The following is a 23178-nucleotide window of genomic DNA, read 5'->3' on the forward strand; positions in this document are numbered from 1 at the left end:
GACCTGGCAGACGATATTGTTTTGCTCGCCCAAACACAACAAGACATGCAGAGCAAACTCGATGACCTCACCGAAAGCTCCAAGGCAGCAGGTCTCAAAATCAATGTCGGAAAGACCAAGTCGATGGAAATCAATACAGGAAATCGTTCCAATTTCGTGGTAGCTGGACAACAGGTTGAGACAGTGGAGTGCTTCCAGTATCTTGGTAGCCAGATTACGCCTGATGGTGGTACCAAGAAGGACATCGAAACCCGGATCAGAAAAGCCCGATTTGCGTTTGCGAGTCTCCGAAACATCTGGCGGTCACGCCAGATCTCTCTACGAACTAAGATCCGAATCTTCAACTCAAACGTCAAATCCGTATTGCTGTACGGGTGTGAGACTTGGTGCACATATGCGGTGACGACGCGAAAACTGCAAGTTTTTGTGAATCGGTGCCTGCGGAACATCATCCGCGCTTGGTGGCCTGGCAACTGGATCTCAAACGTTGAACTTCATCGCCGGTGTCATCAAAAGGCGCTAGAAATCGAGATTCGAGAACGTAAGTGGAGATGGATTGGGCACACGCTGCGAAGAGATGATAACGAGATTTGCAGAGAGGCGCTTGACTGGAATCCAGATGGGCATCGAAGAAGAGGCAGGCCCAAAAGCTCGTGGCGGCGAAGTCTAGCCGCTGAAATCCGCACAGTTGACGAGAACCTTGGCTGGCAGCAAGTGAAGACGCTGGCTCCGGATCGCCAGCAGTGGAGATCTTTTATCTCAGCCCTATGCGCCGGTCAATCGGCGCTGGACCCTTAGGTAGGTAGGTAGGTTGTATAAAAAAATTAAGACAGATTATTGAGTTCTGTTGATTCATTATGAAAGGTAATAATAGAAGTTTACTTGCAAAAAAAAGGCTGAAACTCTTCGAGTGACCTTTCGGCAGTTAACCGGAACATAAGAAATGGCGGTCAAAACCATGCATGTAAAAAGGCACAATGGCATGTCTCTCTTCTAACCTTAATTACTTTTTTGTCGTAACTCGTATCATCAATCAATCTTCAATGGAAATGTGTGAAATTATGTCTAAATTGGGAAAAACAAATTTGTAGAACAATCGGTGGATGTGCATAAACGTTGAAGCCAAATAAGTGGATTTTGCAATTTAGCTAGAAAAAAAAATATGGTTCGTTGGGCCATGTTCAGCGACCCCTTACCCTTTTGTTGGATCTTGCAGTTGGTCAAATCAATTTTCTCGGTGAATTCTGGGTGGCCAGCGAGTTTCCATTTTCAAATTCCCGGTTTTTTTCCGGTTTATCCGTAAGACATGATTTTCCCGTTTTCAATTACATCGGTTTTTTTTACCAAAGAAGTAGGAGAGATGAGGGCATAACGAGCACCCGAGGCATAATGAGAACTACGCTTTTCTACGAAAGTGCGTATTTTCTTAAATAAATTTTCATGAGGATTTGTTTCGTACTTCCTATAGTATTAATTTTTCACAAAAAAAGGAATCTCCTTATCATCTTTACAGAGATATTTAAAAAAACTAGCTTGGTTCTCAAGTTAAGAAAATATTATAATTTTTGAGCACCACGAAATAAGCTCTTATGATCTTCAAATAACCTTGATCTATAATGTACGCACTGCAACATGATGTACACATTGTTTCTCAATTTTTACCATCATAAAATTTTTGATTTTTCACTTTTATCAATTTTAAAACACGTTTTTACTTAAATTTGTTGACTAGGGGCATATAGAGCACCATATTATCGAGGCATAATGAGCATTTTCTGCCGTAGAATCTAGCAGCGAATTAAAATTGATTTATAGCGCCACACCTTGACTAGTTTTCATCCGACAATTTAGCCTATTGGTAAGGTGTCGGAGAGGTAATCAAAAGACTAGAGTTAGATTTCTGTTCGAGGTTATTTTTTTCAATTCACAATTCATGATCGATTTTTTTATTGTTACATTATACGGCTAGTAGCATCATCCTCCGAACAAAGCACTTAATGTATGAGCGTGCGTGAATTGTTCGTATTCTACAAACAGACCTAGATTATTTTGTTATTGCTTTGTTTGATGAATCTACGACTTCATCGAATTGAATTCGCTGCTAGATTCCCCGGCAAAAACGCACATCTTGCTCTGATTAATGGTGCTCATACTGCCTCAGGGGGGGTTCTCATTATGCCTCCACAGTGGCTGGTTTTCAGCTTTTGGCAAAATTTTTTAAAATGCATTTTTTAACGTTTTCATTTACACCCAAAATTCAGCCTCTGTGCCAATGGCGTGTAGTCAATTTCATAGCATCATTGGTACAAGAAGATAACGCGACCGGCACTGATTCGATTTGCGCCCACCGGCATTAACCTCCCAGCGCAACCGAATTGCGTATGTCTGAATGAAACAAAATAAAAACGTTTTCGCGTCCCTCCCCATCGCATCACAAGCCGAAGAAGGATGGAAATAAATACCGGCCAACACCAGGCAGCCAGCGAACCGAGCACTGTGCGTGTGAATGTAGCAAGAGCAACAACAAAAACATCCTTCTAATTCAATCGACCGGCAAACACGGCTAAGCTGTGCGTGTGTATGTAGCAAAAGCAACAACAAACACATTCCTTCAATTCACCGGCAAACAACACCGGCCAAGCTGCCCGGCTTTAGCAGCTGTGTATATGTAGCGTGTGTATGTAATAGCAGGCAGTAAGCAAAGCACAGTTCTCATTCAATGGGTTTCCCGTTCCTTCACTCCCGTTCCCTTTCCCGTTTCCATCTTAAGACAAAGGAATGCATTGAAAGGAGGCCAAACGCCGGGAAGCCGCCGTTGTACGTTTTTTGTGAATGATCGGTAACAGAAAGCCTATGACAAATATCCCTCGTCCTGCATGAAGCTCGAATAGTACACTGGTTAGGATGTCGGACTGGCAAGACGATACAATTGGTGATTTGAGTTCGATTCTCACCACAGCGCTGTGGTTTTAATTTTTATTTTCTTGTTTCTGGGATGAATTATCCAATAGGAAGGAAATCCCATAAAATGTTTTTCTTGTTTCGCTTGAATGTAGTGGTCATCATTTTGGTTGGGAGCCGAGTCCTTATGCCAGTTACGGTTTTTCAAACATACCGTCTTCGGCACAGTGCACATTTCAGCGCATTATCGGCACAGAGATTTGCTAAATAGGCATAGGATTTTTGCAACCTCTTCTATGGGTGTAGTTTTTCACGTTTCAGCCCGTTAGGGAATAGGCTTTTCAAGTGTCTGAACACGAAACAATAATGTAACCTCCATATAATAGCTATTTTCTATGGTTAAATAACCGTTTTCCTTAAGGTGGCCATTATCTCTCCTAGACATTTATGTCTATGAATGTTTGTTGAGATATTTTACAGAAAATAAAATATTAAAAAATTGAAATGTAAAGCTTCAATAAAATAATTTTAGTAGAAAATAATTCTATAATCCAGTGTTTGACAACAACTTCGCTTTTTATAAAATTTATTTTCTTGATTTGGATTTGATAAAATATTGCTTTGATACAACGCAATGTGATCTGAAAATTTCAAGTTGAAGGTCCAATAAAAAAAAATATTTCTGACCTTATAATGAATTTTACTATTGAGTTCTGGCTTCTGATATTTGAAATATGATCATAAATAATTAATTTTGGAAAGAATTACTGATCCATAAATCAAAACTTAAGCAAAACTTTGGGATTAATAATACGAATTTAAATTAAAATTTCAACTTCTGATGTTAGGTGGAATTCAGATTATTGTTTGTTAGAAAACTTTAAATTTTTTTTTAATTTTTTTTTAATAATGCGTATCTAAGTTCTGAGCTCTGGGTGATGGATTCTGGATTTGCAATATTAATCACAAATCTAAAAACTTTCTGGCCGGCCCCAAAAATGTACACCCATAGAAGAGGTTGCAAAAATCCAATGCCTATTTAGCAAATCTCTGTGCCGATAATGCGCTGAAATGTGCACTGTGCCGAAGACGGTATGTTTGTAAAACCGTAACTGGCATAAGGACTCGGCTCCCAACCAAAATGATGACCACTACATTCAAGCGAAACAAGAAAAACAATTTATGGGATTTCCTTCCTATTGGATAATTCATCCCAGAAACAAGAAAATAAAAATACAAACTACAGCGCCCGTAGGGAGAGTCAAACTCAAATCACCAATTACATCGTCTTGCAAGTCCGACATCCTAACCAGTGTGCTATTTGAGCTTCATGAAGGACGAGGGATATTTGTCATAGGCTTTCTGCCACCGAACAATCACAAAAAATCGCACAACGGTGGCTTCCCGGCGTTTAGCCGCCTTTCAAGGTAGTCCTTTGTCTTGCGATGGAAACAGGAATTGGAACGGGAGTGAAGGCAAAGGGAAACCCATTGAATGAGAACTGTGCTTTGCTTACTGCTTGCTATTACATACACACGCTACATATACACAGCTGCTAAAGCCGGGCAGCTTGGCCGTTGGTTGTTTGCCGGTGGATTGAAGGGATTGAATTAAGCGGGCCATAGACTACACAACATTTGTACAAATGCGATGAAATTCGATGAAATTTTGTCGCTGTGAGCACGATTTGCATAGTGTATGGCACTGCTTGAATGAGCGCCCAAACGGTTGGAGTAAAATCGGTCGGGATCGAAATATTTTGTACAAAACATTCTCCCAGCCGGGGTGGAGATGGTTTTTTTTGTTGCTGTTGCTGTTTTCTCAGCAATCATGTGTGTTCGTGTGAAATATGTTTGTATAGTGTATGGGCGAGCATAGATCAAACAATCGACGCGGAATCATCGAATTTGTACAGGCCAATTTGTGTAGTCTATGGCCCGCTTTAGAAGGATGTTTTTGTTGTTGCTTTTGCTACATTCACACGCACAGTGCTCGGTTCGCTGGCTGCCTGGTGTTGGCCGGTATTTATTTCCATCCTTCTTCGTCTTGTGATGCGATAGGGAGGGACGTGAAAGCGTTTTTATTTTGTTTCTTTCAGACATACGCAATTCGGTTAACTTGGGAGATTAATGCCGGTGGGAGCAAATCGAATCAGCACCGGTCGCGTTATCTTCTTGTACCAATGATGCTATGTAATTGACTACACGCCATTGGCACAGAGGCTGAATTTTGGGTGTATTAATAAAAATATGAAAACTTTAAATTTGAAATTGAAATTTCCAGAACCGTGGTTAGGGTGAAATTTTGAAATTCTGGATTTTTGTAATGAATTCTTAATAAATATAATTCCGAAACTCATACACATATGATTACTACTTTTTACATTTCATTCCTTATGAAAAATACGGTTCAGTAAAAGCGCAAAATTTATAAATAAAAAAAAATCGAGTTTTATTAGAATTTTATTTAAAATATATTTTTAATTAAATGAAATCTTGAAAAATTTACGTGTACGTTTCAATTATATTTCATCCTCATTTGTTCAACATATTCATTCGATTTTTGTTTCCCGTAAATTTGGAATATTGCCTACACATTTTGCTTGTTTTGAGTCTTGATTCAGCATTGCGTGTCCTTGATGAAGTTTTGAACTTAATAAATTCTAGGCCATTTGTAAGAAAGCTGTTAAGCATTAATCTAAAGTTTCCAAAAAAGAATTCAGAAAAAAAACTATCATCATATGAATACAATATTAATTTTTTTCGTTAGATTCGTAAAGAAATTGCACTGAGGTATGAAGTATGAAATTCTTACATTAATTAAGGCTAATAAAGCTAATTTGAAAAATAAAATCTAAGCATCAGATTTTTTCCATTTAAAACACATTTTTTACTATTCACACACAATATGAGCTAAGAAATATTTTATTAACGAGAAACTTATCTGCTACGTTTCGTTATTTTAAAAAACATATAAAATATGTTGGGACTTGAACAGGGACTCTGAAAATGTAGGCGCTGAGCACAGAAATTCTTTAAAAAAATTCTCGTTTTTTCTCCATATTTCTCTAACGGAATGTAAAGTTTACTCTGAAATGTAAAGCTTCTGAAAAAAAAATTCGTGTTGAAATGAATAAACTTTAGAATTCAAAAGATTTGTACATGAGAAAAACGATTCATACAAAATTTTCCTGGTTTTGATTAGAGATTCCAGGTTTTTTACCGGTTTTCCTGGTTCCATTTTCAATTACCGGTTTTTTCCGGTTTTCTCGGTTTGTTGACCATCCTGTGAATTGCAACATGGCAGTGGGGATTGACGATCCTATATCTTGAAATGTCGATTTTTAGCCAAAATTTTTTTTCGAGATTAAATCAGATCTCGACGTTTCATGCATTTCTAAGTCATATGGCATCAAAATTATATTTCGACTTTCCGGATTTCCTTTGGTCCATTTTTGACAAAAAAAAATCGAGATAGTACAAGATTTTGACGTTTTTGTGCATGTTCAAGCCATTTGGCATAAAAATTAAAATTTCTATTTTCCCAATTTCTTTGGTCTTCTCTTTGGTGATATTGAGGATAAAATCCGAAGTTTGAGCGCTTCAGCGCTTTGAGGCACCCCTAAATCAATTCGGATTGAGCTGAAATTTAGCAAAGGACAGTTTTTGTACCAATCTACAAAAAGTATATAATCGGTTTGCGAAATTCGACATGTTTTTCATTTTTTTTTAAATCTTGATTTTTGTTGTGTAATTTCTGGGTTTTGACAAAAGCTTGTCAATTGCTTAATTTATAGCGATTGAAACTTTAATGATGAAGGTTTATGGTTCGATACATAGTAATTTTCGGGTTTTGACGAAATTTGCCCGGATTTTTGGTCGTCAACTTTTAAATCAAATGCCCGAATTTTACCATGTTTCTATATAAAATTGCCCGGATTTGTCCGCCCCGGTTACGTACTGAAAAATTTCTGACAACCTAATTCTAAGTAGCCAAGTTTAATTTTTTTTCAATTTTTTTATCAAAGCAAAAGGAAATAGAAAATTATAGTTTATTTCACTTAAGTCCTTAAGTAAGTATCAGTAAACAAAAAGAATACTTTGTGTCTCTGTAAAAATGTGTGATTTTCGGAACATTGTTGCCAGAAACTTGAGTCATTTCCTAGCGCGAAATTTAAAATCTAGATAAAACCATATATATTTTGAAGATTGGCTTAAAAAACTGACATTCTTACTTTTACAGGGTTGCGCAGGTTCTGAAAACCAAAAATTTGTACCGGTTTTCCGGGTGAAAAGGGATGATTTTTCCCGGTTATGAATATGAAAACATGGGGATTTAAAAAATCAATGGAAACCCATCAATTTCTAACCATCTGATTGTTTTTATAATGTTTTTGAAGATTAAAGTTTAACTCATACACTACCATCCAATGGGATTCGCAGTATTTAAATTTTCGTTACTCTGAAATTTGTTCAGAGATTTTATAGCAAAATAAAAAACAAAGTCTGCAGAGGAATATGTTGCAAACATATTGAAAAATGAGGATAAATACTTTATGTTTAAGTTACCAGAATTTTTTCAGAACGTATCCGGGCCGGACAAATCAGGACTAGTTTATCGAAAAACCTGGCAAATCTCAAAATAATCGACCAAAAATCCGCGAAGTCCGGAAAAATTTGGTCAAAACTCAGAAATTACTCAACAAAAATCAAGACGAAAAACTTTGAAAAAGTTTTAATATTATTTTTATAAATTTTGATCAAAAAATTTCGCTTTGGGCCCATAAATAAAAACAATTTACACAATTTGTTATTTTTTGTTCATTTTAAAAAATTGCAATTTCAAATTGTTTTACAAAATTTTAGGCTTTCATATTGAGAATTTATTAAAATAATAAATCTAGTTTAAATGAATATAACTTACAAAACAACACATATTTGCAAATTTTGTTTATTTTCTACAGAGAATTGTGCGCGATAGCAGTCTTTATTTCAAATTTCATAAGAAAATTTCAAAAATGATTCGAATTCGATTTTTCCGAATCGAATCATCAACACCTCTGCGAATTGAACCTTTCTAAATTTATCTAATGTTTTATCAAACTGAGCAAAGTTAGCTTGAACTTAACCTAAAGTTCATCAAGATATTTTGAAACTTATTTCTTGAAATTAATTAATCTTAGTCGTCTCAATATTTTGATAACTATTGCAGTAGTCATTCAAATTGAAGATTCGTAAACATATGATATCTTAATCGTGGGAAATGCACGGCTGAACTTTAACTGTTTGAATACAATTTACAGTAAAAATGTTACAGGATACCTAATGATTTTTTTATGTTTTTTAACCGAGCTGGAAAACAACGATTTCAATAAAAAACAATCCAACCGAACAACAATGTACGCCAATAGATAGTTTTTAGTCGAAATCATGAACGGTTTTTGATCTGTGAAATCTGAAACTTATAAAAAAAGAGCACTAAACTCGACCACCGTTATCACCGATTTCGGAAACGGAATCAATTTCATTTTGTCATATATTGAGTTGAGCTGCGTTTGATTTTAAAATTTTCTTGTATAGTTTGCTGAGAACTTCACACAATCAATTTCAGTTCAATAAATAACCGAGCGCGGTACATGAACGAGACAGCATTTGAACGTTTCAGCACCCGTGCCGGTTTGCTTCCCTGAAAATAATATGGGAAAATTCCGACTCCAGGAAAAAATTAAAAAAAAAAACCGCGCGAGCAATGCACAGCGCATTGTGATCGAAATTGCTTGGAAACACAACGGAATGCTCAAAAATCATAATTGTTGCTGACAGATATGAATAAATTAATTTTATATTTGCCATTTTATTCATTGGACTGTCGAAGCACCCACGAGGAGTCAAAATAACGAATTGCAAGATCCCGAGGGTAAAATTGATAAATTTTTAGTGATAAAATCACACACACCGAAAATAAAAAAGGAGACCCCAAGAAATAAATTAACAACATTCATCACCCGAAAGCAAAGCTAAAGGGCTCTAATAGAGATGCAATGTACAATGTTGGCCAACAGGGTGTTAATCAAAATTAAGGTGATAAATTTCGGCGTTTTTTGCTCTGGAATCGCGGGCCATCAATTTTACCGACATCAGGAGCAACAACATTGGGAGGGGACCAAAATGGCAATGATAATAATAAAAAACGGAATTTCGTAACGCTGAGTGGGAAAACAAAACCGAAATCGCATCCAGATGCACTTTTTGTCGGTTCGATTGGAACCAGTCAACTAGGAGCGTGTTTGGCCTTTTCTTAATCAACTTTGAACAGCTATACTTATGGTTGTTTCAACCATGATAATTGAATAAATTTTCTCTTGGATTATCAAAATTATAATAAAATGATGATGCTAAAGATGAGTATTTCAATGAACTTTTATGCATTTCATACTGTTCGTTGATGAGCGTTGAAAAAAAAAAACAATTGTTACTCAAAGAAAAGTACCACAAATATATTATTTTCCAATAAGGCCGGAACAAATTTCAAATGCTTCTTTTGTCACTCGGAGTTGGAACATCGCGAGGGGGGGGGACAATAAAAAATAACGCGAAAAACAAATAAATTGGAATAAATTGCACGAAAGCTTGTATGTAACCAAATTGCATACTATATCATTGCATAAAACCTATATATCAAGTATTTTTTTTATCGGAAAATTCAATAAAATCAAGAATACAAAATGTGAATTAAGTTCGATCTTCCTAAATTTGGTTTTTGGTCTTGTAATCTTTCGAATATTTGAATTTATATTTGAAATTTACTCAAAATACTTCAAACTTTATTTTTTCCCCCCTTCGGGATTTTGGAAATTTCGAAGGGGGGGGGGGGGGTGACAAAAGAAGAAATTGATATTTGTTCCAGCCTAATGGTAACTTTTAAGTGAAGCCGGAAGCCTCCTTTCGTATCCAGGAGAAAACAGAAAGCAATGATTTCCTGGCAATTTTTTTCTGTAAAAACACATTACGATCGGAAAACATGAATGAAAACCTACAAAGGAAAATCCTTTTCGGTTCGAAGTCTTCTTCAATAGAAATCCCAACCGGTGAGAAACAAAAACAACCCTGCTGATGATAATACTGAATGCAGATACTTTTCCCAAATTCCCGGCAATGTCGCACAAATAGGATAATGATCTGGAATGGGACCGGCAATGATGAAACGAAAACAAAATAAAAAAGCAGCTCTGTATTTTCGACGCAATTGCTTGCTTGCCTACGTCCGCATCCAACTCTTCTCGAACCACACCGGGAGAAGGCAAACGCTGCTGCTGGATTACGGATTAAGCTGTCCCGGCCAGTTTTGCATTTTTCGGCCGCGGCATGATAGACGAGAGGTTTTATCAGTGCGCGAAAACGCCGCTGCCGGAAATTGATCAATTTGGCGAACAAACAATCAAACATAAATGGAGAATGTTCTAGGGCTAGCTACGTTTATACATACAACATAAACAAATAGATTCTGACTATAGTACAGATATATACACACACCTACAGCTAGATTATTTGTGAAATAGTGAAAAACAGGATTGATTGCAGATTTTGCGGAATTGGGATGATGTTCTACAAATGCCAATAGAGCCAAACAACTGAACCGTGTGGCCACCGCTGAAAAACCAGCAAAGCTTGGTTTTTCCCACCGTTTTTCGGGCATTCGGATATTCAACAGAAGAGGAATAAAAGAAAAAGGAAGAGGCAGGCAGGGTTAGGAACATGCAGATTAATTGGTGCTTTCCGGTGTAGGAAAAACTACGTTTCTACTACGTATCTACGGGATGGAAAATGAGCTTTTGATATCCTAAGCATATAGAGAAATAGTGTGGAAACATTGGTCAGTGAGCAAGTTTGCGTGGGTGCGATTGCGGGTGCAGAACGTTCAACCAAATCAGCGATTCGGAGTTTTTTTTAGTTTTTGTTTGGCTTCTTAAACTGTTGTTCTAACTAACGCGTTCGACGAATTCATTTACACCAGTGGTTTTCAAAGTGGTCCCTACCGCCCCCTTGGGGGCGCTGAGAGCTTCCAGGGGGGCGGTGAGCTCAATGTTGAAATTTGGGGGGCGGTGGAAAGGCTCAGAGGGGCGGTGAGGTCGTAATCCACATTTTCATAAAACACGAAACATTATAAATTTGGAATAATAACGAGTAAGTTCGATGCAAAAAATGAAATTACGTTACAAAACTAGACATCAGGTTGAAGACTAAAATATTTATGATTTCACAGAGCTGCAAGCAAATTTTTTGTTCCAGTATCTCAATAATAATATTTTACTAAAAGTTTTTTTTTTAATTGTTACTGATTTTGTATACGCTCTACATGTTGATCTTGTTTGGTAAGAATATTTTGGGTTATACTAAAACAAGAATAATTTTAGATGGCAATGCTTGATAATCTCTAAAAATCTGATAAACAGAAAATACATTTGAAAAAATCTGTATTCAAAGGCGTTATCTGTGATTTAGTGAGGGATTTTTTTTAAAGAAATTGTGTACGAATTATTTTAGATTAGAGAATTTTTATTTTAAGTTCTTATTTGTTCATCTCGATTTCAATCGATGCAAAAAAAAAAACCAATTGCGCCATTTGCCATGGATAAACTTTTAATCTTTTCGGTTATCACGAACATTGCCTGGATTTTGTTATTAGAATCTTATTTAAACTTTAAGACCCGTGAATGCTGCATAACTTTGAACAGGACTCATATTCAGATATATAGAAGTAATTTTATTCTCACGTTATTTCACCGGCTTTACAGTATTCGTATTCAATAATGCAACTTAGTTTTCAACATTAGAAAATTTCGTTTACCACAATTTAAGATATATTATTTGATATCAAACTTATCAATCAGTTTAAGTAAGTGTCCAGGAAACTTTACAAAGAATAAAGTGTTTACTGGAGGTTGGAAGCAATATGAGGACCTTGGAACCAAATGGGTAGACAGATTGCCCGGATATTTATTGAAAAAAATCGTCAAAAGTCCGGTCCGGCTCGGTTGCCCGGAATTATTCATTTCATTTGCCAAAACAAACTAAATAAAATCAAATTGTGATTTTAAAATTTTAATTTATGTTTCCAAAAACAATTTTTTGAGCAAATTTCAAGGAAATAATCATGGAAAGTTTTTTGAATGCCTGAATAAAAACTGCTGATAAATTATGACGAAAATTTTTGTTTCAAGTTTTTTTTTCTTGATTTTTTGTTGAGAAATTCCTGGGTTTTGAGAAAAATTTGCCTGGATATTATCCAGGTTTTTGATCGACAATTTTGAAATCAAATGCCCGGATTTTGCCAGGTTTTTAGATAAAATATCTCGGATTTGTCCGGCTCGGGTACGTGCTGGGAAAATTCTGGCAACTTAAGTATAAGTTTTTTTTTAAGGTTTATTAATGACACTTTACCACCTTGTGGCATTCGTCTAAATCTAAGTATAAGTGAATAAAGTGTTATGTTTGGTAAATTTCCATATATTTAAAAATAAGCTCTTTTCTTTCGAATAAATCAGTATGCAAATAAAATTCTAAAAATCTGAAAAATCATGAAATATAGTTCGATATATAAGAATCGATTGGCATTATTAAATCAAAATGGACCATTTTCACACTTATAATACCCTTTTGGCTCTGAAGGCCTCATATAAATTTAAATGAATTTTGAGTTAAACCTTACAACAACATGAAGTCAAAAGCTAATGGCTTTTTAACTGTCCAAATTTTCATTTTTTCAATAGATTTTCTAAAAATTTGTTCAGGGGGGCGTTGAGCTCGAAAATTTTGCAAAAGGGGGCGGTGAGTGAAAAAAGTTTGAAAACCACTGATTTACACAAACAGTTCCATGGAGCAATTCTATTGTGTCCGATCAATGAAGGAGAATGGATGGTGTTGACAATCAACGGTGCATCACCTACTTACTCTATATGCAAAGAAATCAAAAAACATGTTTAAGGGTTCAGTAAATTGTTTGGGATTACAGCTCGGTTTATGTTACTTGAACAGATGTCAATAGAAATAAAGGATAATCTCTTGTGTTTTGTTTTTTTTTTAAATTGAAGAATATGCTTGAATATTGGTTTGGTGCTATGGAAATTATGAAACCTTCGATGTTAAATAGCTTGAGCTTGGGCATGCTAAAAACTACGCTCTACCTGCGGCCCTTATTAGTCAATAATAGCATAACTATTGAATTATAACCAATGATTTACATAAGTAACATTACACGATGAGCCGAATGAAAGATTGCTGGGAAAAGGTAACATAATCTCACTTGAGTTTTGAAAATCTCCTACTTCAAAATGAACCGATAACGACGCCGGCCAAGTTCGTGTAGTCCTTGAAGACATTCAGATGCATTAAAATTTTGACTGTTGTTACCTTCGGTGTTTCATGTTATAGAAACAATTCCTTAGGTTATGTCTTCGCATAATACCCCTATATCTAAAATTCTCCGAATTGTGATCGTACCGTACCCATTGATGAGTTAGATTTTTTTTATGGAAATAAAACTGACTTTTCCCACATTGAACCTCTTTTGACATTCGAAACTTCTTCTAACTTTTGTGTAAAAGTTAGCTCAAAACAACTCAAATTCAAGCATATTAAGAATTCTTAATTTTCTAAAATGCCATTTCTAGGCAACTATTTTTCACCGCAAGTGCCCAAATGTTGGGTATTTTTTCATACAATATTTGAATGATTTATTTACACATCCAGATAAGATGGACAGAATATTTTTCCTTTTTTTGGAAAAGAAGACTGTTAGAGCTATAGGCAGAAACTGGTTGCGCGGAACTGAGACAATATGCCAAAAAAAAGTTCTACAACAATGCGATTTTGTTGACATTTGAAAATAAATTTTAAAAAAATAAAATAAAATTAATAAATTAATAAATTACCCTTTTTTTAAAAAAAAAAAAATTATATGACAAAACAGCTAAAACATTCGAAGGAATTCAAAGTTTTAGATGTTTTATCATATCAATTCCATTGAAAATCGTGAGTCGTATTGATTTTCGTGTAACATCAGTTTTCATTTCGTTTATTTTTTTCCGATTCTGAAAAACACGGAAATTTCGAAGAAATTTAAAGAAATTTTACGCCAAAAAGAAGGCATTAGAAAAAGAATTTTAAATTTTTGATTTCTATTCTAAGTATCCAACTTTAAAATCTAGGTTAATTTTAGTCGCAGAAATTGATCTGTTTTTCAAAAGTTTATCTTTTCCACAGAAATTCTCAACACAGACTCTGATTTTGAAGCTGTATAGGGGAGGAGCGGGCTATATGCGCCTATTAAGCAGAACACTGATTAAATCAAATATAACATTGCATATGTGTACAAAAACTATATACACGTGTGCAGGAATCTGTTTTCTATACAATGGAGTAATTTTGATGTTAAAATTTTCTTCTGTTTCCAAGAAAATGATTTTATTATAAGTGATGTCTAAAATGCCGAACCTCAAACCGTGCTGGCTAAATGCGCCTACTTATGATTTAAACATAATTTCTGTTTTTTGGGCAATATTTCCGTATAGTTTCATTGAAAGTGCTAGAAAGTAATAATTTCCGTACGACAAAGCTGAAGTTTCCTAAAAATCTATGGATATTATAATTTTATGGAATAAAACAAAAGTTAGGGTTGCCATACTATGGAGGCAGTTCATCCATGAGAAAAACTTTATCAAATCTGTTTTTAGATCTTCAATTCTCTCTTAAGATGTTATTCAGAGCTTAGATTTGAACGTTCAATGATAAAAATCATTTATTTATTCTATTTAACCTGTTATTTTAGGATGGAGGCATTTTACAAACATGATGGGGTCATACAAAAACATTCTATTATTCCACTATACAATCATTATTAAACCTCCACAAAAGCTGAAATATGTTTAATTTCTTAAGTTCATTTGAGTAAGAAACAAAAACCATTCTAGTTTTTGTTTTAAGCTTCTTTACGTATGATTTTTAAAAGTCGAAATATTACATCAAAATGTATCAAAACCTTGTTTGATTTTTTAAATTTTTTTGAGTTTGTAAATTCATAAAATTCTTTCTTGCCTTATGTTCTAAGCGTATTACCTTCAAAATGCATTGGTAAGATAAACTGTCAATTCAGCCATTTCATCAAACAGCCGTAGGGTCATTTAACCCGATAGGCCCATTTAGGAAATCTTTCCCCTATTTGTTTGAAAATTGCATTTCAATCTTAATATAAGATTGTAAATTTGAAATTTCGGTCTGATTTCTGAATAAGAGATCTTAACCCTAAACCTGAATTCTGAATATGAATTCTTCATATGCGTTTTGAATCAGACTTCTGTTTAAATCAGAGATGAACAAAGTGCGGCCCGCGGGCCACATGTGGCCCTCGAGTCTTTGTCGTGCGGCCTGCGAAGCTTTTTACAATTTTTTTAATGTTTTGATATTTTCGTCTATAGATTGTATATTATCATTGATTTATAGTTCATACTAAACCATTTCAAAATTGTATGTAAATTGATTATATATGCATTAAATTTAATTTTGATAATCTATGAAATCTTTTATATTTTTCTAGAATCAAGAAAGAAAACTGTAATTTTAGACGAAATTAGCTCAGAAACTTGTAAAATTATGTTTTTTATCTGAGATTTCAACAATCTACAGGGTGGCCAGCAAGTTTCCATTTTCAAATTCTCGGTTTTTTCCGGTTTATCGATCGAGATTTCATGATTTTCCCAGTTTTGAAATACATGAATGTGACAAGAAGAATTTTTTTTTGAAAACTAAAATAAGCTCTTTTGTCAATGTCAAACGTAAGAATATTCTGATAACGATGATGTTAGTTGGAATTTCTACAGAAAATTGTAGAAACAAAGGATGAAGAATATAATTGAGGCCCTCAGAATCAGAGGAATTTGCAATCCAACCAGAAAATTTAAATATCGTAATGAAAATTTAAAATTTGAACTTCTGACACAAATTTTGAAAATTATTCTAAGGCTTGAATTTGCTTTTCAAGTTAGCTTTTTAATTGTGATAATATCTTAATGTAATTTTTAGCTCATACATTTAAACGATCTGTATTTTTCAAATTTTTAATCAATAAAGAATGCGATTGCCAGTAAAAGCGCAAAATGTTAAAAAGAATCACAAAATCATTTGGTATCTCATTCTACCTATTGGGCATTTTAAACCATGTAACATGGTGGCCACTCATTTTGAATATTTCTGTTTTCTCGCAATTTTTCTCGCATAATCTTATGAATTCCCGGCTCTAAAAGGTTAAAAATTGAATTTATTTGTGAAAAACAATTTTTCCGAACATATGAAAGATACATAAGTTCTTCGCGCTTTTGACGCTTATGAAAAAAAATTGAAAATTTGTAAATGTCAAAAATTAGTAAATTTACAAAAAAAACTCAATATATTTTGGAACTCGAATCCTTCAGAGCACTTAAAGGTATGTGCTGAGTGGTCTCGATTTTTCAAGAAATTATCGACTTTTGTCCACAATTTCCCCGTGGAATTTTGATCCCAATTTTATTTCGCATTTGAGAAAAAAATCAAATATAAATTACTTTGAGAATTCAATTGGTTTAAATAGGGGAAAAATGATTTAAAGAATTTTCCCGGTTTTGATTTCAAATTCCCGGTTTTTTTCGGTTTTCCCGGTCCCATTTTCAAATCCCGGTTTTTCCCGGTTTTCCCGTTCGGTTCGCTGGCCACCCTGCAATCTACCTTAACACGTCAATGAAACGATTTGAATGAATTAAAATGAAAAAAAACAGGGGTTTCATCGTTTAAAAAAAATCGGGCCTTCGAGGAAAAAGTTAAATTGTATGTATGTATGTATGTATGTATGTATGGTTCCCCCATCGGTAGCAAGGTCCAGCCTATGTCTGTGTGGCTTGGCCTTCGAATTGCTTCTCAGGCTTCAACGGCCGATGGTTCGTCGAGAGAAGGCATCCAACCTTCAGAGACCTACAATGGTTGGCAATCCACTCCGCTTGCAATAGTCTTTTCAGATTATCCCCAGATGCATTCCCTCTGATATTATAATTATTTATACAATGAAACACATCTTACCTGTCGGCAACTTATGGGATTCGAACCCAAAAGTTTTTCTTGCCGATACCGGGAATCGAACCCGGTACGCCTGGGTTACCAGACTCGCGCCAGCCTATCCACTAGACCACATCAGCGCTCACCTTCGAGGAAAAAGTTAAATTGTGTAAATATTCCTCAAAGATACAGAAGAAAGAGATTTATGTTAATAAACTACTAAAACAATTCAACGTTCAACGCTAAGGAGACAGTCATTCCTCTTAATAATTAAAAATAAATTATTCAGGAAATTAATTATTGTGATAATATCTTCAAAAAATTTTCAATCAAATTAAAGGAAAGCAAATGATCTCTTAATTTGAATTTCCTACCTGAACTTTGAATTCAAATCGAAATAAATTCAGATTCGGAAATTAAAAATGTTGAATATAAATTCTGTGTGATACTTTTTCGGCATACACTGTAATAAATAACAACAACGACTTTTTATTTTTCATTCCAACGTTTCGATCATTGATCGATTCTTGGAATCCTAAGTACCTAATAGTCGTTTTAGACGAAAAAGTATCCTAATAATCCATTGAAAGTCGAAAAATCACATATGAACATTTATTTTTGTTAATCTAATATTTGAATTTTTTAATAAAGTTCAAAATTCTGTTTCTAATTTAATTATTTGGAACACGTTTTCTGAATTCGGACTCTTATGGCTAGTTATTTTTAACATTTGAAAGAAAAACTTAATCAGGGCACAACAACTTGCAACTCCATTTCTTGTTAAATATTAACAGAACAAAATTACCAATTTGTACTTAAAGCTTCTGAAAAAAAAATCTTTTTATGATCTTTCCTATTAAGTATGTATGTATATAAGGAGGAAACCAAATTCTTTTGTGGGCGATCTTCCCCGGTTTTCCCGGTACTATATTCAATTCCTGTTTTTTTCTCGGTTATCGCGGTTCGCTGGCCACTCTGTTTAAGGAAAAGCGTTATGGAATTTCAGGACATTATCCCGACAGTAATCCTATCCAGCAAGTCTGGCAAATTTTAAAAGTAAGGTTCATGAGAGCATCACTGTAGATAAATTAATATCGAACTGCGAAAAAAATACCATCGAAAGACAATAAATGTTTAAAAAACGTCATAAAAAGTGAGCACGAGCGCCCCTTGGCTCCTTAGCTAAAATCATATTTTTTCTCATAACATTATATTCAGTTTTCGAAATATTAATTAAAAGAAGGTATTATTTTACAAATCACAGAATTGAGCTATGTACATTCAGATGGTCGTGTGAAACAATATAATTTGCTCTCACTGACTTAATTAAATTGGGTCGATTTTGCTCATTTGGGTCAAAATATGTATCAAAACTTCATTTTGAACCATTAAAACGTAAGTCCTTCATCAACGTCATCAAGACTAAAACTGCCCGAATCTCGATTTATGAACGGCAATGAATAAGATGAAACATAAATTTATTTTCAATCAAATTAAAATACTTAATCCATCTGGTGAAACCAATTATTGAAAAACCTATATGAAAATTTAGAATTTTCTAAAACTTTATTTTTATTCCCTAACAACCAATATTCAAGCACATTTTCAAAGCAAAAATTTCGTCTCTCTCGTTCAGGAAACACAACATAACAAAAACTACTTCTAACGGATAAAAAAAGGGTCGACAAACATTCGATTAATGAAAGATGTATGATAGATACCGTCGTAACAGTGGTGGTTTCCCCTGGATTATGTCCGGCGGTTGTTGCTTCCGGTTCCTCTTGAGATAATGCTGCTGCTGCTGCTGCGGTTGTCGACGACGACATTGCACAAGAAGTAGTCGTCGTGGTTTCCGGTTGCATTAGTTCGGCTGCTACCTTAGCTAGCGAAACGGTGTCAACCGGATCAGCTGCACAACCGGGAAGTGGGGCAATGTCCAGCAGTGAGAGAGCACCCGGTTGCTGTTGGGTGCTGGTGCTAGACGGAAGCATCGAATGCCGTTGGAAAGTGCTTTTCCATTTGGATTTTGTTGATGAGTTTCCGCTTGAGTAGGGTGGGGGAGCTATCGGGGTTTTAAAGTCAACCTCAGATTTTTCCGTGCCTTTCGCCTGTTCTGGTGTTTTAAATTTGCAAACATTTTTCAAGCTGTCCAAATTGGCTGACGCTATCAAGCCTTTGGTTTTGATCGATTTGGGTGTTTCTTTCTTGTTACTTTTGGTAATCTTATCGCGGATGCTGCGAAGCTTCTCCTTGACCGGTTTTTTGATTGATTCATTAAAAGTGGTCTCAATTGAAGTGATTGAGCTAATGGATGAGTTCGGATCGACTGAGTTTCTTCGCGAACGTAGCATGGTTGCGATTGGGGTTTTGATCGCAGCAAAACTCATGCTGCGTCGTAGTTTGCTAGTGACCGATCCAGTTCGAGTCAGTTTGGGTTTTTTAGCCGAACCGTAGACAACGCTGGTGGCAAATGAGTCGGTTGACATAATGGAAATATTGTCGAAACTATCCTCTTGACGCCTCCTTTTGAGAGCATCTTTGTTGGCTATGATGTAATCATCTACATCGTCATCGTAATCGTCGTCTTCCTCGGAGATTTTCTTCAGTGACTCATCAATTCGATTGATTTTCAAAATCGGAGAAATGTCGTTGGGATTCAGGAATTCATTTTCTTCTCCCGAAATCAGAACCACCCCATCTTTCAATTCGGTGATCCTTTCGGGTGTCGATTGTTTTGGAGTGGAATTTTCCAAATGCTCATCAATGTATCGAATCGGAGACACGTCTAGCTGGTCCAGCTCTTGTTGTTGCTGCTGTTCGCAATCTTTGTTCAAGTTATTCTCATTCTCAGCAATACAAATCAAATCAACTCCCATGACAGCACCCGTGCCGGGGGAAACGATACTGCTGCTGATATTGCTGCTCCCGCTGGTTTCACTTTCCTCCGGTAGTGCCGGTAATGGATTCACCTTTTCGGTTTCATCTACCTGACACTCGTTGAGCCGTTTGATAAAAGCATCCTGTTTTTCGGACTTGGCCACAGCAGCAGAATCCAAAACCGCAACACGAGCTCCTGCTGTTGACGGCATCAGAGCATTGTTTGGATCGTTCTCGTCGTTGATAGCTCCGTCTCCGTTTGCTTGCTGGGTGGCTTCCCCTACTTCTGCTCCTGCTACTGATGCTGGCACCGGCGATGAAGATGCTGATGATGTTGATGATGATGATGAGGATGAAGATGAGGTGTTGTTCTTATCTTTGGGCGAGCTGCTACCATTCGGGAGAATTGCTTCGCTAAAGTGCTCACCCGTGTTGGACATGACCTGTAAAAAAAAGTGTGCATAGTGGTTTGGATGGAACGACCTGAGCGATTTGTAGTGACGGGACATGCGGGACCAGCCGATTATGTCACTGTGTATGTGTGTTTATGTATGTTCAAATGCAAGGATGCGTGCTGCCTGTGCGATATTGAAGGTGGACCACCATGAAAGCGTGTGATCCGTTATCAATCATTGAATGGTTTGTTTCCGTATGTCCGAGCCAGAGCGCTTCAATTGACACCGAAGACTACTGAAGTCGCCCTTCCGCTGTGAAGGATCAGAGAGAATTCCACCATGAGAGCTGCTGCTATGAGCATGTGGGAGTCGAAATGGGACGATAAGGAAAATTGATGGTTTGCTAATTGTCGTAATTAATCGAGATTTGCAATCGGGATAGACGCTGGTTGACGCAAAGTAGGAAACAATCGATGTTGGTAATGATAAATTGGTGTCTACAAACCAAGTTTGAATAATTAACATCGGCCGCTGATTGTATTGAGGGCGATAATTAGGATTACGATTCCTTTGCAGATTATTGGTGGGCTGATCAATCTAAGTTTAATTACCACTTTTGAAGCGAATACTGTTTGCACATTTTTTAATAACATTAAGCATGCTATTGAAATGAATTTTGATCACGATAGTTTCTTTCAGATCTGAAGCATGCACATGTACCAACTTATTAAGGTCATTGAAAATTCCTGAATTTTCATAATTTACCCTTCAGAACTGTTTGTCTACTAGTTATTGTACAACAGTCCCGAAGGTTACATTTTCGATTACCTTATTTACATTTATAGCATTTAAGAATTTTATTTCAATGGGTTTTCAAAAATTTCTCCTGAATTTATACTTTGAGCTGAATTTAAATTTAAAAAAAATCATGAATTCATACTTTAAGAACCACGACAACATAACGTCCAAAAAAATGTTTGAACCTGTACGTCAGCAACGCTATGATTATGGGTGAGATTGAGAATACTATCGTTAAATGTAATTCATTGGAAAAAAAAATCTATTAAGTTTGACTCCTAAATTAGAGAATTATACCAGAGAATCGTTTAATCTCTTTTTCGAACACGAATTATCAATAAGTATTGAAGGTAATCATTATCTATCAGATCTGACATGTAATTTTCAATTTCCACTTCAAAGGTGCACCCCCGCCGGGAATATCCCTTCAGTCCTTAACAGGAACAATTAAACACCGTCACACACACGCACGCATCAATGGAAGCATATACAAAGATACATACACACATAAACAGTAACGGGCTGCAGAGTTCACAACATTCACGGGAATCGCCCATTGAACACGAATTAAATAATTTGTCGTGCAGCGACGACGGATGGTGAATCCATCACACACGATTGTACGATAATAAATTGGACATGGAACCTGCCGTCGGAAATTCCGACAACATTCCGATAGGATTCATTCTCTTCATTATCGGCACAATAGAATCGATACATGCACGCACCTTTTCCGATTTGGCTTCTCCTCCTCTCATTGCTAATTGGGTTGAACGCAGCATGACAATCGAATCAATATAATCGGATGTGTGCTTACAGATTTCTTTTATGCAGTCGGGAAAAATGCTCATCATAAATGTTTTCATTAAATATTACTATAACATGGTGAGCATTATTTTCACTAGTTGTGCATGTCAAGTGTGATGTACAATTTTAATCCCTTGATGCTGGTGTTAAACCGGACTGGAAACGATACCTTCTACTGCATGGGTACATTATCAATGACCTACATTTAATCCCAACTTCTCGGCTGTTAATTGAGATGAATTTATATTTATGGAAACGAAAAACAACAGCGAAAAGCACATTTAATCTCCATCAAATAACCGCAGATGGAGCTCCCGGACATGACGATCGGTTAAACCATACACCAATGTTAACACACATTTTGCTAGTTTCTTGTATGTACAAAAAAAACGGATGAAACCTCTACTTTAAATACCCATACAGGAAACACTGTGCAAGACAGCAAATTAAAATCCCTTTCTATCCTCTATCGAGACAAGGACGAAGACATTTTAAATCGCTTTTCTACGTTGACCAACATTCGGCCTGCATTCTACAAGTTATGTGCAAGCACCAATCTCAGTTGAAGAAAAAAAAAAATAAATGCACGAGCAAATTTCAAGGATTCGAGATAAACCGATTTCGAAGCATTTGTCGTTAACTGGTGGAATGCCACCGTAGATGAAGAAGCGCAAAAAACCGCACCGTAGAGGAAAGAGTATAATCCCTTCCTGGTTGAAAACAGGGTTCAAAACTTACCACGTGCGAACATTCGGGATCTTCCAGTTCCGCTGGAATGCCTCCATTCATTCTGAGCACATCCATCATGTGCTGTTTCTCCTCCGGCGGAAAGCCGAAGAAGCAAATTTTTTGCCCCTCGAACGCCTTCAGCCGGTGGCTCTTGGTGGCCTCCTCGACGTTGGCCGCAAAATTCGGATCCCGACGGTTGTGCCAGGCGTGCAGCACCCAACTCGGACGGACCACGGCCAGCCGGAAGGTCATCGCGTATCTTGGGAGTGGAGGACACACACACGAGATTAGTGTTAACGAATTTGATTGAAGTTATGGAGATTTAAAATTTGAAAACGTTCCTAGAACATAAATTTATCGGATACATTCGGCAAAATAAAACTTTCGAAGTAAAAAGCCGTTGTAAAAGTAAATATAATTAAAAAAAATTGTCAAAATATACTTACTGGTATTTTTCGCCGCCGCTGGAGTTACAAATCAGATGGGTAACTTTGGTATTCATATCCTTCCTGATGGATCCACCCATCGAGTGGATCAGGTCTACAAGGCGTGTCTGAAAAGAAAATAATGAAACAAATAAGAGGATTTTTGTT

General features: G+C 36.0%; 1 protein-coding gene across 4 annotated transcripts in view; it reads right to left on the reverse strand.

The window, feature by feature from the left end:
• LOC129755531 (protein ECT2) overlaps positions 1-23133 on the reverse strand; it is a 41217-nt gene extending 18084 nt beyond the window's left edge. For 3 of the 4 annotated variants that reach the window (XM_055752073.1, XM_055752074.1, XM_055752075.1), the window contains exons 1-3: positions 23032-23133; positions 22595-22844; positions 18701-20299 (exon numbers count right to left, since the gene is read on the reverse strand). In XM_055752073.1, coding sequence (XP_055608048.1) covers positions 18701-20299; positions 22595-22844; positions 23032-23111 — 1929 coding nt within the window. In that variant the 5' untranslated portion in view covers positions 23112-23133. The remainder of the gene's footprint in view (positions 1-18700; positions 20300-22594; positions 22845-23031) is intronic. The other variant, XM_055752076.1, reaches the window with a different exon arrangement.
• Positions 23134-23178: the final 45 nt, after the last annotated feature.

This window comes from Uranotaenia lowii, chromosome 3 (assembly GCF_029784155.1).
Source record: "Uranotaenia lowii strain MFRU-FL chromosome 3, ASM2978415v1, whole genome shotgun sequence".
Lineage (NCBI taxonomy): Eukaryota > Metazoa > Arthropoda > Insecta > Diptera > Culicidae > Uranotaenia > Uranotaenia lowii.